At 33.6% G+C, this 14,209-nt stretch overlaps 2 protein-coding genes across 4 annotated transcripts in view; one reads left to right on the top strand and one right to left on the bottom strand.

The window, feature by feature from the left end:
• LOC114326138 (gamma-interferon-inducible lysosomal thiol reductase) overlaps positions 1-6,155 on the top strand; it is a 132,588-nt gene extending 126,433 nt beyond the window's left edge. For both annotated transcript variants that reach the window (XM_050652470.1, XM_028274382.2), the window contains exon 4: positions 5,806-6,155. In XM_050652470.1, coding sequence (XP_050508427.1) covers positions 5,806-6,078 — 273 coding nt within the window. In that variant the 3' untranslated portion in view covers positions 6,079-6,155. The remainder of the gene's footprint in view (positions 1-5,805) is intronic.
• A 3,031-nt stretch (positions 6,156-9,186) lies between these two features.
• The window catches only part of LOC114326139 (protein TAPT1 homolog), an 80,088-nt gene continuing 75,065 nt past the window's right edge, over positions 9,187-14,209 (bottom strand). For both annotated transcript variants that reach the window (XM_028274385.2, XM_028274386.2), the window contains exons 7-8: positions 13,544-13,704; positions 9,187-9,483 (exon numbers count right to left, since the gene is read on the bottom strand). In XM_028274385.2, coding sequence (XP_028130186.2) covers positions 9,239-9,483; positions 13,544-13,704 — 406 coding nt within the window. In that variant the 3' untranslated portion in view covers positions 9,187-9,238. The remainder of the gene's footprint in view (positions 9,484-13,543; positions 13,705-14,209) is intronic.

Genomic DNA, 14,209 nt, shown 5'->3' with positions numbered 1-14,209 from the left:
GAGCTCTAGCTCCCTTAGGAAGCATTTTCGGACTAGGTGAATTGGGTTAAATTGTCATAAAATTATCTGAGGAATCTCCTGTCTTCGTTTGTCGGTAGAGTTTCTGGACACCCTGTATAACTGTTCTATCGTATGTAATGCCCTGAGAGAGTCGGTAATTATGACAGATTTTGGAAATTTTTGAGTACGAATATGAATGAGGGCTTGCATAATTAAATATATTTCTCCAGACTAAATACTGCAAGTGGAAGATAATTTAAATTGTAATATAGTGTTTGAATCTACAACTGCCGATCCCACACCATCAGCAGCCTTAGTGATGAATCTGTATAAATATGACAATGATCTGGGAAAGAAGCAAGTATGTTGAGAAAAGATTGAATAATTGTTGCATAAGGGGTATCAAAATTACTGTATTTAGAAAGAGTTAGATCACATATTGCAGGAGGAAAGGTCCAGGGGGGAGGAGTAACTATTTGTCTGATTAAAAAATTTTGGGAATTGAATATTATGGAGAGAGAGATATCTTCTGATCTCGTAAAAGGGAGGGTTCGTTCTTTTTTTATTTACATAAGTTTCTTTGAAACGTTCTGCAATAGTGTGAGGGAAAGTGGGATGAGATTTTATTGCATATATAGATCATGCGTAGGTTAATGACAAGTATATTCTTCGGAAATTTAAAGGTGGTTCTCCGGTTAAACATTGTAAACTACTAATGGGGCTAGTACAGAATGCTCCTGTGGCTATGTGGTATTTTGTATGACTTCTAGTTGAGCAAGAAATGTCTTCTTTGCAGATGAGTATACAACTGATCCATAATCGCGTTTGGATCGTACTAGAGATTTGTAAATAAGAATCAAACTTTTACAATCTGAGCCCCAATTACGATTGCACAATGTACGCATTAAATTGAGACCAGATTGACAAGATTGTTTAATGTGCATAAGGTGGTACTTCCAAGATAGTTTTTTATCAAAGATCGTTCCTAGAAATTTCAAGTGTTCCACATAAGTTAAGTTGTTTCCATATAACTGAAAATCTGGAGTTGTAGACTGCCGATTTTTTTGAAAATAAAATACATTTAGTTTTGGTTGTAGAGAGTTGCAATCTCACACCTTTCGACCAGTTTTCAAGGTGATTTAATGCACATTTTAAGTTTTTCTGTATAGAAAGAATATTTTTTCCTTTTGAATATATAACTAAATCGTCAGCGTATAATCTCGCTTTAACAAGTTTTGGAAAGTTTTCTAAGATTTTGTTTATTGTTACTAAGAATAGTGTTGAACTAATAACAGATCCTTGAGGTGTTCCATTTGTTTGGTCTGACCATATTTTCCTCGGTCGTCCCAATGATCTTCTTCCATTTGACGATTTGTCTTTTGCTATTCGTACTATTCTATTTTCTGTCATTCTTTATAGGTATGTGTTGATTCTATTCTATTTTTCTTCTTTTGGTCACATGTTTATTTCTTCTATACCACATCTTGATCGTATTTCCTCACTTCTTACTCTGTCTTTTAGAGGTTGGTTTGTTATTTTTCGCAAGACTTTTATTTCTGCTGTTTCTAGCAGTCTTCGTGTTTTCGCCGTATCTGCTCTTGTTTCCGCCGTGTACTTCATTATTGGTCTTATTGTTGATTTATATATCCTGGTTTTCGTTTCCGTTATGAGGTATTTGTTTCTCCAGATTGTGTTGTCCTGCTGCTTTATTCGCCATGTTCACTTTTTTTGTACTTCTTCCACATTTCCGTAGTTTGACAGTTTTGTTCTTAAGTATTCCGTTTCCATCACTTGTTCTATTATTTTGTTATTTACGACCAGTTTACATCGTCTCGGTTCCGCCGATATTACTATAGATTTAGTTTTCTCGGTTGAGATCACCATGTTGCATATGGAGCGCCGTCTCTTCGAACTCTTTAATAAAAAAGGTGGAATCATTGGACCACGATATTTTCACTTAAATAGGCAGGATTGTTGATATTCGTTTCAGAGTTGTGACTGCATAGCTTCACTGAGGATGCATAGATGCTGAAATAGCTATATGGAGATGGTGGTCCAACTCTGAATCAAATAAAAACAAAAACTGCCTTTATCTTTTTCATCTTTACTCAGGTTTGAATACCTGAAACTGTCTTTCGGTCCTTTTCCTAGACGAAAAGAAGGTAAATACGTGGCCAAAGTGTCCTTTATTTGCTTTCTTCTATATTCGTCGTCTCTTGTGCTTATATATTGTAAAAGCCGGAGATACAGGATGCAGCCAGAAAGCAGTTTCTAAACGAAAAGTCTTGGATTTAAAATATTGTATATTATTTTTATTTTAATTATTATTCTAATTATATAAAAGTAGTAAACTTTGTATCTAGGGCTTTTCGTCTTCTCGTATTACGAGAGATGTCGCTGTTTTGCGTCTCAAAAGGTGGAAGCATTGGATCACGATGTTTTCCCTTAAGAGCACACAGTAGCGATCAACAGGTAGCAACAAACGCGGTCCAAGATTGCAAAAGTTCTGCGAACTTTCAAAAGTGAGGCAACAATGTGTCGGTAATTCGACACTGACAGTGACGTTTATACTATCAAAAACAATAATTTTTATACACATAGGCGCGAAATGTTGCCAAGTCAGTGACGTTCGATTTCTTGTTACAATAAAATCGATTTTTAGTAGTTCCAATGTGACACAAAATCTAGGAACGGGATAAAAAAGTTTATTTGAAGAAAGTTTTGTCTTTCTTAATCGCGGTACAGGCTCCTTTTTTCAATATTTTATTTAGTTATAGAGTAATTTCCACATACTAACATATTTCTGAAATTGGGCTCTGTACCGCCATTCTTTATTATATTACGAATATGTGTGCCAAATATCTCGACAAAATATTCAAAATTAGAGCCGCAATCTTGGAACGCGTTTGTTGCTACCTGTTGATCGCTACTGTTTGCTCTTAAATAGGCAGGATTGTTGATATTCGTGTCATAGTTGTGACTGCATAGCTTCACTGAGGATGCATAGATGATGAAATAGCAATTTCAATTACCAATCATAAATGGAGATGATGGTCCAACTCTGAATCTTATAAAAACAAAAACTGCCTTTATCTCTTTGATTAATCTTTGTAAGTCATCTTCATTTTCGGCTGTTATTATGGCCTCATCAGCGTAGCATATTATCTTTATTTCCTTTTCTCCCGTTCTATATCTTCTTTTTTTAACTTTCTTTATGATTTCACCCATTATCAGATTAAATATTAATGGGCTCAGTGAATCTCCTTGTCTAATGCCAGTTTCATACTTGATAGGTTGCGATAGATTTCCTTTACATCTTACCATAGCTATGTTATCTTCATATATATTCTCAATGGTTTTTATTAAATCCAGTGATATTCCCTTTTCGTATAATAAATGTATCGCGTCCCGAATTTTCACTCTATCAAAAGTTTTCTTCAAATCTATCAGGCACCTAAATATATACTGGTTTGTTGTATTCCAGGGACTTTTCTTTTATTTGTCTTATTATAAAAACTGCATCCGTGCATGATCTTCCTGTCCGAAATCCTTGCTATTCCTCTTGCAGAGTTATTCGTTCGTTTATTTTTGTCGCTATAATTCTTGTTGTCAATTTGAGTGTTGTATTTAAAAGATTTATTTTTCGATAGTTATTGGGGTCTTTCTTATCTAATTTCTTGAATAACTTAAGCATGATTGCTCTCCTCCATTCATCTAGTATTTTGTTCGAGGTGATTACTCTATGAATAAGAAGTTGTAGTTGTTGTACAAGATGATTCTTACATTTTTAAGAGTTCATTTGGTACTTGATTTTTCCCTGGTGACTTTCTATTTTTTAATTTGTTTTAAATTACCTACTCCTGCAAACGACATACACACCACATCATCGCTCTTCATCCATGGTAATTTACCGTCACTTTTAAATTTTTTAATACTAGTTCTTCATTTATCGTTTTCTACACCAATATTTTTGCATTTGATCCAAACAAGTTATTTTAGTTTCATCAGCAAATATTTCTGAGTTCCAAAAGTACAAACCTTTGTTAATATTGCTTGTTAATATATTTATTGCTAGTTAAGTACAGAGGCTTTACCTATTGTGCAGGTTGTGCGGTGCACACGGGCGCCGGGATGTTGGGGGCGCCGAGCGCCGAAGAGCGGGTCCTTTACTTTGTTTCAACATAAAATATGCTTTAAAACGATTAATGAAAAATTACATTGGCACTTAAGCACGATTTATAGATTACCGCCCGCCCGGCTGTCCGTCCAACGGACGGGCGGCAATCTTTTGATTAATTTGAAGACAAACCGACAATGTTTCGAAATTGGTTGTGGAACTTATAAAGATCAAATTGCTTGGGACTTTCAAAGGCGTTTGTACACGTGTCGCGGGGTAACTTTGCGAAATAATAATAATAAGCTTTGGCGGAATGGATATAAGTATTATATTTAAGTTCTTCTTCTTTTATATAGGCAGTACTGCCTGTTTTTCTTCAACGATGCCTTTCATTCTGCCCCTAAGTTGTCATTCCACCTTTTCCTTGGGCGTCCTATACCTCTTCTGCATAACGGTGACTTGTCCCTGACTATTCTTACTATCCTTGATTCAGACATCCTGCTTATGTGTTGATTCCACTCTTCTTTTCTGTTCTTTAACCAGTTATTTATATTGTCTACTCCACATATGCATCTGATTTCTTCACTTCTTATGCTGTCCTGTAGTCCTTTTCCAGCAATCCTTCTTAAGATCTTCATTTCGTTGGTCTCCAGATGTCTTCGTGTTTTGCTTGTATCTGGTCTTTTTTCGGCCGTGTAAGTCATAACTGGCCTAATAACTGAGTTTAAGTTAACATGTAAATATAAAGTAAAGCGGCTTTTCTTTTGCTTAAAATTATATAAAAGGAAGATTATCTTTTATTACTATCACAATTACTGCGACTTACAGCGGAGTCAGAGCGCGGAGTCAACATTGTCGCAAAGTCGACTGACAAATTTTATCACTAGTAAGTATTTAACATGAAATAAAAATTGAAGTAAATGATATTATTCAAGATTTTGTTAATGCAAAAGCACGAAAAGTATCTTTTTTATAATTATATTTTTAAGTAATAATTCGTTAATAAATATTATTTTTTTTTAAATAATCACAAAGTTGTTCTTTTTTATTCATCTAACCAATTCCTTCCTAAAAGTACTATTTACTCGTGTACTCAAACCTGTCAAATTTCCTCAACCAATTTTCAACCTTACCTCATAGTTAAAAAAGTTCATTGTTAATTAAATATTTTTAACAGATTTGGGTAGGTTGTTCTAACGCCGTGAATACCTATTGGCTCTCGACATAATTTAATAATGCACTATTTGCATCTCGATTTTTGTTTACATTATAAGCGTACCTACGACCCTCTAATACTTTATGTACTAGTGCTAGGTAGGTACCTATTCGACTATTTCATTTTTACTGCGCGTCTACAAAGGGCGCCAGGGCATCGGCTGCACACGGGCGCTATATGGGTTAGAGCCGCCTCTGGTTAAGTACGGTATATTTGAAATCCAAAATTTGGCTTATGTTAGAAGACTTACCTACTTTAATTTAATTACTGTATGTAATTTTTTTAATAAATATTGAACCACTGACAGACGCATGCTAGTTCTATTGAGTAGTGACTGCATCATTTAAGCTTTGAGCCACTGTATGTCACAGAATTACTAACCACATTAATGTTATATAGTTAGTTAGTTATATGTTAGTTTTATACTGTGGTATATCTTTGATAATAATTTTATTAGTTTAATTTTTTGTAGTTGTTGCCAAGCAGCCTTTCCTGGGACAGCGTTAGTGATTGTTATCATGGTGAACGAGGAACTGAACTTTTATTAGGATATGAGGAAAGGCAAGCACAGCTTAATCCTGAATTACCTTGGGTACCAAATATAAGATTTAACGGCGTCTACGATGCAGAAGTAGAATACCAAGCTATGGTGGATCTTACAGCTACCGTTTGCAACTTACTAGAAGATAACAAACCAGACGTTTGTAAAGATCATGTGACAAAGACTCATCCTAAAAATGCTTAAAAAAATAAATGTGGAAAGTAATGTTGGTTGAGGGTTAATTCAATTTTCGTAACAAATAAATTATATTTGTAAAACGATGTTTTCTTTTCTATATCCTCATTAATCCTTTAATATAGGTATATTTTTTTTCATTTTAGACCAAATAATTCATGTTAAATGGATTTAAATCCAAATTTAGGTGAAAAATGGCGTTATCAAAAACTATGTTTCAATCAACGAACTGTCAATAGGGCTGTTCATTCACAGTCATTTGTTTCGAGCTTCTGTCATATGTCGTATAATCCGTGTATATTAATATTATACACAGATTATACAACATATGACAGAAGCTCAAAACAAATGACAATCGATGAAAAGCCGATGCAGAAGTAGAATACCAAGCTATGGTGGATCTTACAGCTACCGTTTGCAACTTACTAGAAGATAACAAACCAGACGTTTGTAAAGATCATGTGACAAAGACTCATCCTAAAAATGCTTAAAAAAATAAATGTGGAAAGTAATGTTGGTTGAGGGCTAATTCAATTTTCGTAACAAATAAATTATATTTGTAAAACGATGTTTTCTTTTCTATATCCTCATTAATCCTTTAATATAGGTATATTTTTTTCATTTTAGACCAAATAATTCATGTTAAATGGATTTAAATCCAAATTTAGGTGAAAAATGGCGTTATCAAAAACTATGTTTCAATCAACGAACTGTCAATAGGGCTGTTCATTCACAGTCATTCACAAACCATACATACTTATAGACGTTTCACGACCATGTTAATCTTTTGGATCGAATTAACGCCATCTCTTGATTGGAATGGGAACTAAATTGACAAATTTTAGTTACGTGGGAATTTTAAATTATAAATTTTGCGGGATTTTTGATGAAATTTCGCAGGAAATTAAAACAACAGAAAGACAATTCAATGTTTTACTGAAAACTTCAAATATTCCAATTTGTTTTGAAAATGCTAAACACTACTGCCATGTGTCACGTGAAAGCACTGATGTAATATTGAGTTGAATGAAAATTTTTGAAAGAATCTTGTAGGATGATTGTTTAGATAAATACCTTATAATCTTTTACAAACTTCCAAAAATATATAGGCCCGAAATGTTGATGACACACTTGTCTATTGGAATAAACTGTTTCAGGATCTATTATATTGTTTTTTTTAAATGTGGAGAAACACAACACGGGATGATCAATCAATGTAAACTAAAAATTCTACTCATAAAAACGGAGAGGAGGTTAATACAATTGATTAAAATTGTAATTAAATCTAATTAAAAACGTAACACCACTATACACAATAAAATAATTAAGTCACAAACTGTAAAATAAAAAGTAAATAACAAAACAAATTAATTTAATTGTCAACTGTCAGTTGTTAAATATGACAAGAGAATTGACTGACAGCGACATCTCTGGATTGGAATGGTAATTAATTTGCTGTCTTGACCTTGACAATTTACGTGAAACGTCTATGAGTATGTATGGTTTGTGCAGTCATTTGTTTCGAGCTTCTGTCATATGTCGTATAATCCGTGTATATTAATATTATACACAGATTATACAACATATGACAGAAGCTCAAAACAAATGACAATCGATGAAAAGCCCTATACTGATGGAATGGGCATGAAGCGAGTTGAATGCGGCTAGGATGAGAGAGCGCTAGTCAGGGAAGGATGGAAGATAATTGCCATCTTTCGTAAACAACGTTTAGATTTGTGGTTTATGTCGGAATATAGTTATAGTTTATATATGTACTTAGATTTATACTACGTACTTAGGTTAAACTGTTTTGTTGATTGTCATTGTCATTAAGGGGATGGGTACGTAGTTTCGGCTCCCAATGCTGTTTAAATAGGATTCATTTTTTTTTAATCCTGAGAAAACTAATAAGTATTTTTTTTAAATTTTATAGAAGTTATTTTGAAAAAAAAACATTTTTTTTTTTTTCAAAATTTCAAAAAATTTGTTTTACTTTAAATCCCAATGTTTTGAAATATAAGCACTGTGAACCGGTGAAACTTACAGATCATATAAATAATATACTTATAAATATAAATAACCATATAAATAATCAACATTATTTTAAGCTTTTCTTGCTTAATTTTGATACTTAAAACTTGTTAAAAAAAATAAAACTTTTTTTAACACTTTAAAAAATTGTGATGATTTTTCACCGAAAAGTGCTTCATTTTTTGGTAATATTACGTTGAAATATGTATTTGATTTGGAATTTGTCGAATAATAATCTACTTTTCATTAGCTCCAGTTCTACTTATACTGACTTGTATAGGCTATATTCTTTCGATAAAATACTTAATTTTGGAGTTATTTGCGAAAAACCGTCTAAAAAGATTTTTTGTTGAAAAATGAACATATTCACTCGCAAATAACTCAAAAAGTATTGATTTAGTGAAAAAACTCGATAGAACAAAAGTTACTTAGAATTAATCAGTTATCCATTATTTTGAATGTATGTTTTTTCACCCCCCGAATGGGTGGCACTCATACCCAGGGCAAAATCACATATCGACACAATATCCCTTTTTTTATCTTTGGCATATTAGCTATGGAATATTATGAGAAATTGTATGAATACATTGTCGTAATTATATCTGTAAATTTGTTTTAAGTAAATGGTCGATATAAAGGGGCCTTCTTCTTATGGCCGCCTAGGGCCCCATGATACCTTAAACCGTCACTGGCTTAGGATGTTAATAAAAATCTGTTATATCCCATAATTGGTTGAAAAACAATACTATGACCATCTTTTAATGATAATATATAACCAATTTATATAATCCAACTAATAAAATAAGTGGATTTTTTAAAGTCAGATTATTATTTAATTTTTGTTTTCTATTTCTAGTTTTTTATTTATTACATTTAATATTAATTTGTTTTATTGTATAATCCACTTCTGCAATAATTGTATGATATATTTGATTTAAAATGGATTCAGGGTTTTTTTATACTTTGGTAACAATGTCAACGTGGATTTCTGACATATATAATGACGTACAACGTTATTTATATTGTGCGTACTGCATATAGTTAAGTAGGAGAAACGGTAGTAGGCATAAAATTAAACGAACATGATTAAAAATCAACAACTTTACTTTGGTACAAAAATAAACTCGCATAAATAATCTCAATTTTCATTCTCGGTTTTGTTTAAATTAGGTTCAGACTCTGATCTCTTGAAGGTGTCTTCTGTAATACTATCTGGTGGAATATCGTCTTCGGGTAATTCTGATTTTATGTTCGGAACACTTCTGGTAACATCCTCAGTGAGTGTTTCGATTTTGATGTCGTCACCTTCCACTTTGAGAAGTTCTTCGTTTAGAGTTGCGTTCTTTAAATCCACGTTGCTATTGGCAAAAATAGCAGCGGGTCCTAAAAAATGTATATTTATTAAAATTATTAATACGTAACAAAGTAGAAGTCGTGTCTAAACGTCTGTACGAGAAGCTCTAAACTGAGTAGGACTTCACTCAGGATAGACTGGGTGGGGAAGTTCTCATCATTGACACGGCTCATTCCAATAGTTAAAATAGGGAAATTTTATTATTATCTATACTGAAAGAATAAGGACATCAAAATATAGTTATTATATGTTCATAAAAACGAACGTAATAATAAAGTCTGTAGATACCCTTGGATCTGTGCGCATATCCGAATTCCAATCTCAAACTCACCGGCTACCAGTGAATAAAGATCAACACCAAATCTACCTGAATACGGTTCAGGTAAATTCAATATCACACCTAAAAAGCTGGTAGCGCCATCTATTTCTAAGTCTGTGTTTTTAAAAACGCTTCCGTCAGATATTCGACCTTGGCAGCCGATGCTGACGTAAATAAAATTGTAGTTACTGTACACAACTGTCATGAGCATAATACTATGGGTACCTTTATGGTTGTAAAACTCAGCTACTGTATTTTACTGGTCGTTGTATTAAGATGTGCTTGCCATCAAGAGCTCCAATGCAGTTTGTACAGTTGCTGTCACATTTCTCTAGTAATGGCCTAACCATATACAGAATTGAAGACGTGAGTTTATGAAAGTGTTAAGTGACATTTTTAATTGTTCGTATTTTTGCAATAATGAAGGTGTTATGTTCCAAACTTCATCCTGATCTTCTCAAAACAGGCCATAAAGGTGTTATGTAACAAAACATTTTGTTATTTAAGTCAATGAAAGAGTCCATCGGTACTTGACACCCCATGAAAATCAAATAATTGCCACTAAAGTACTCTTTAGGACGATAAGAATGGGTTATCGTAATATACTCCATTAATATACGATAAAAAATATATATATTTAATCAATCATGTTCGTGCATGAAGGTGATAAGTATGTACATAACACCTTATATAGATTTATTTTTTTATAGTAAGTCTAATAACATATTTTTAAGGTTTCGTAAATTAAGAAGGTGTTATGTTCCTATTTTTGTTAATAATTAAGTGAAATTTTAATATTTTTATATTATTTTTGACTTTAATATTAGAAAACCTCTTTACCTTTCTAAAGAATACAATTTCAATAAGATCCCCGTTCTTATAATCACAATATTAGAAAGATAGACATAAGATCTTTGAGTGCCGTTTCTGAACATTTTTAGTTTTGTTACTTAACACCTTCATAAACTCACGTTTTCAATTATAACTAACCAGATTGTGAAAGTTGTTTTTTGACATCCTTGTAAAGTCTTTAAAAAACACATTGTGTTGTCAAAAATCCTTTAGAATACAAAAATTACGAGTTTTAAAATGACTCTTCATCCAAGTTGTTCGTTACAATCTTTTACGTTTTTTAATTTTCTTAGTTCTACTAGCAAAATAGCGTCACTTTCATCCATCGTGAATAGACTGAAATGCAATGTATGTGGACAGGATAAAAGGATGCGCTTAGCGCACACCGGAAGACATGCCTTAACGAAAGTTGAATTGAATGTTGAAAGGAACGTTGAAACGCATGTTGAAAGTGAAAGCGCACCAGTGTGGACATAGCTATTAGGTACTTGGTTCGAGCCACACGCCATACATACAGTATTGGAAATCTTTTTCCGGAACATAGGTACTTTCAATGTAATAAGTTAGATTCTTGATTTGCAATTAACCAGTGTAAATTTCAAGACAACGTCGCGTTATTTCATATTTAGTTCATTTGTTCGACTGCACTGAACTGAGGTGCCCCATTGAATTGCATCGGTTGCTTGCGAAGGTGCGGTAGCCAGCGGTAAAGGGATTACAGTCGACCAAGTGAGTTCATTTTAAAACATCGCGACGTTATAGTGAGTTTTATACTGGTTAACAGCAAATCATGGAAAAAGCATTCGACTCAGTCAAAAGAAAAGATATATGGGAAAGCCTAAAGAAGAAACAAGTAAGTGAAGAACTGATAAAAGCAACAAAAAGTATATACTTGAAAACAACAAATACAGTAAGAATGTTAAATATACAGTCAGAACCATTTGAAACAACTCAAGGAGTCAGACAAGGGGGAAGTCTCAGCCCAGTGCTATTCATAAATGTAATAGATAAGATAGTGAAAGAATGTAAGAAAACTTTCAAGAAATACTGCATCGGTTGGAACAGAATGCAAATGATAAACGCTGAGATGTGTATATTTGCAGACGACATAGTATTAATTGCGGAAACGGCAGAAAAACTGAAATACAACTTAGAGAAACGGGACCTAGAAGCAAGCAAATACTACTTAAACGTAAACAAAGAGAAGACTCGTATAATGAAAATATCAAGGAAACAAGGGGCGGAAGATCAAATAGAAGTAATGATAGACCAACAAAAAATAATACAGACAAATTCATACAAATACTTCTTCTTCTTCTTTTGGTGCCTATTCGTTTCGAATATTGGCGATCATTCTGGCTATAATTATTTTATTAACTGATGCTTTAAATAGATTAGTTGTTGTGGAGAACCATTCCCTCAAGTTCTTTAACCATGATATTCTTCTTCTCCCAATTCCTCGCTTTCCGAATACTTTACCTTGAAGAATTACCTTCAGTAATCTGTATTTAGTGCCGTTTCTCATTATGTGTCCGAGATATTCTAACTTTCTTCTTTTAATGGTATACATCACTTCTCTTTCTTTGCCCACTCTTCGTAATACGGTCTCGTTGGTTATCTTGTCCGTCCATGATATCCTTAGGATTCGCCTGTATAGCCACATCTCGAAGGCTTCAAGTTTTTTCTCCACTGCTTCAGTGAGTGTCCAGGTTTCAACTCCGTAATACAATATTGAGAAGATATAACATCGTAGGAGCCTTATTTTTATCTCCAGATTAAGGTTGTGGCTTTTAAAAAGTTTGGCCTTGTTATTGAATGCACTCCTAGCCTTCTCTATTCTACATTTTATTTCTTGTGAGTGATCCCATTGTTCGTTTACTATTGTTCCAAGATAGTTATACAGTTTTACTCGGTCCACTGGTGTATTATTGATAAGTAGTTGGGCGACTCTAATTTTATTTTTGCTGATGATCATAAATTTAGTTTTTGACATATTTACTTGAAGTCCAAATCTTTCACTTACTTCATTTACTTTGTTTATTAGTTAGGAACAGTAATCAACAACAAAGGAGACATCGAGGACGATCTTAACAACAGAATGGAAAACATAGGAAAACTATTCCAAGCACTAAATAGAGGATTCCTTAATAACAAAGAAATATCAACAAAGACTAAGATGACAATATACAAAACAATATATAGACCTACGGTGACATGGAGCAGAAAACTGGATATTAAACAAAAGGCAGCAGAGCAGAATTCAGGCAGCAGAGATGAAATACCTCAGAAGAACGATCGGAGTAAAAAGAACTGATAGAATCAGAAATGAAGAAATAAGAGAAAGACTCAAAATCAAACCGATACTCGACTCAATCAAGGAGAAAAAATTGGCATGGTTCGGACATCTAACCCGGATGGACAATAATAGACAAGTAAAAAGAGTGTGGGACACCAAACCAATAGGGAAGAACAGAAGAGGAAGACTCAATAAAGAATAGAACAGTGACATCTCGCAGATACTGCAGAGTAAGGGTACGACTTGGCAGGAAGCAACACAGATGGCATCCAATAGGAAGGAATGGAGGGAGTTCGTTAAGAGGTAGGACACCTCAGAAGATTGTAAAATATTGTAGTTAATGAATTGTATTATAAACGGCCCAACACCGAAAGGTACAAATGGGTCTACTGATTAAGTAAAGTAAAGTAATAGCAAATCAGCGACCTTAGTTCGGTGCAGTCGAACAAATAAGTTAAATATGAAACATGACGTTGTCTTGAAATTTACACTGGTAATTGCAAATCAAGAACCTAAACGTATTATAAGGTAATTGCATTGAAAGTGCCTGTGTTCCGAAAAAAGATTTCCAACATTAGACATGAAAAAATAAAACTATTTCTGAAATATAAATCGGATTTACCCAAATCTTTCGGAATTGATGGTGCATCACGTTTCTCGTCTTTCTTATCGTCAATCTCCTGAAAAAGCATCGTTGGTCGAAGGGTAGGTTGGTCCACGATTGGATGTAATGGGCTCGTAGCTGTGTCAGTCCGACTTCTGGTAACTAGAGGACTATTACATCTAAAAAATATTATAACGAATTTAAAAATTAATCCTACGTGATAAATGTAAATTGTGTGGAAGCAAATCAATTAGTAATAACGAACACCTGGTTTAAGTTACACCCAAGGAAATTGTACACCTGGAAATCTCCACAGTATTCTGTGGGAAGGATTGTGAGAAATCAGGTTGATTACATACTAGTAAATAAGAGGTATAGGAACAGATGTAGATCTGTCAAAACATACCCGGGGCAGACATAAATTCTGAAGTCACAATGAAGAGGGTTAGAAGTAAGTCGATGAAGAGGTATGATATTAGAAAACTGAAAGATCCCAATGTTTAACTGAAGGTGAGTGGACACCCCAATACAAACGTGCTAAAATGAAGAAATGCAAGATCTATAGATGAAAGTCTGACCATCAAACAAGAAACAGTGAGAGAAATAAAAGAACAACACCTGAAGAAAGATACAGAGAAACGGAAATCGGGGATGACCGATGAAATACTTGAACTTATGGATCAG

Source organism: Diabrotica virgifera, chromosome 5, assembly GCF_917563875.1.
Source record: "Diabrotica virgifera virgifera chromosome 5, PGI_DIABVI_V3a".
Taxonomy (NCBI): domain Eukaryota; kingdom Metazoa; phylum Arthropoda; class Insecta; order Coleoptera; family Chrysomelidae; genus Diabrotica; species Diabrotica virgifera.
Note: the sequence above shows the minus strand (reverse complement) of the source record. Positions and strands in the feature narration are given on the sequence as shown.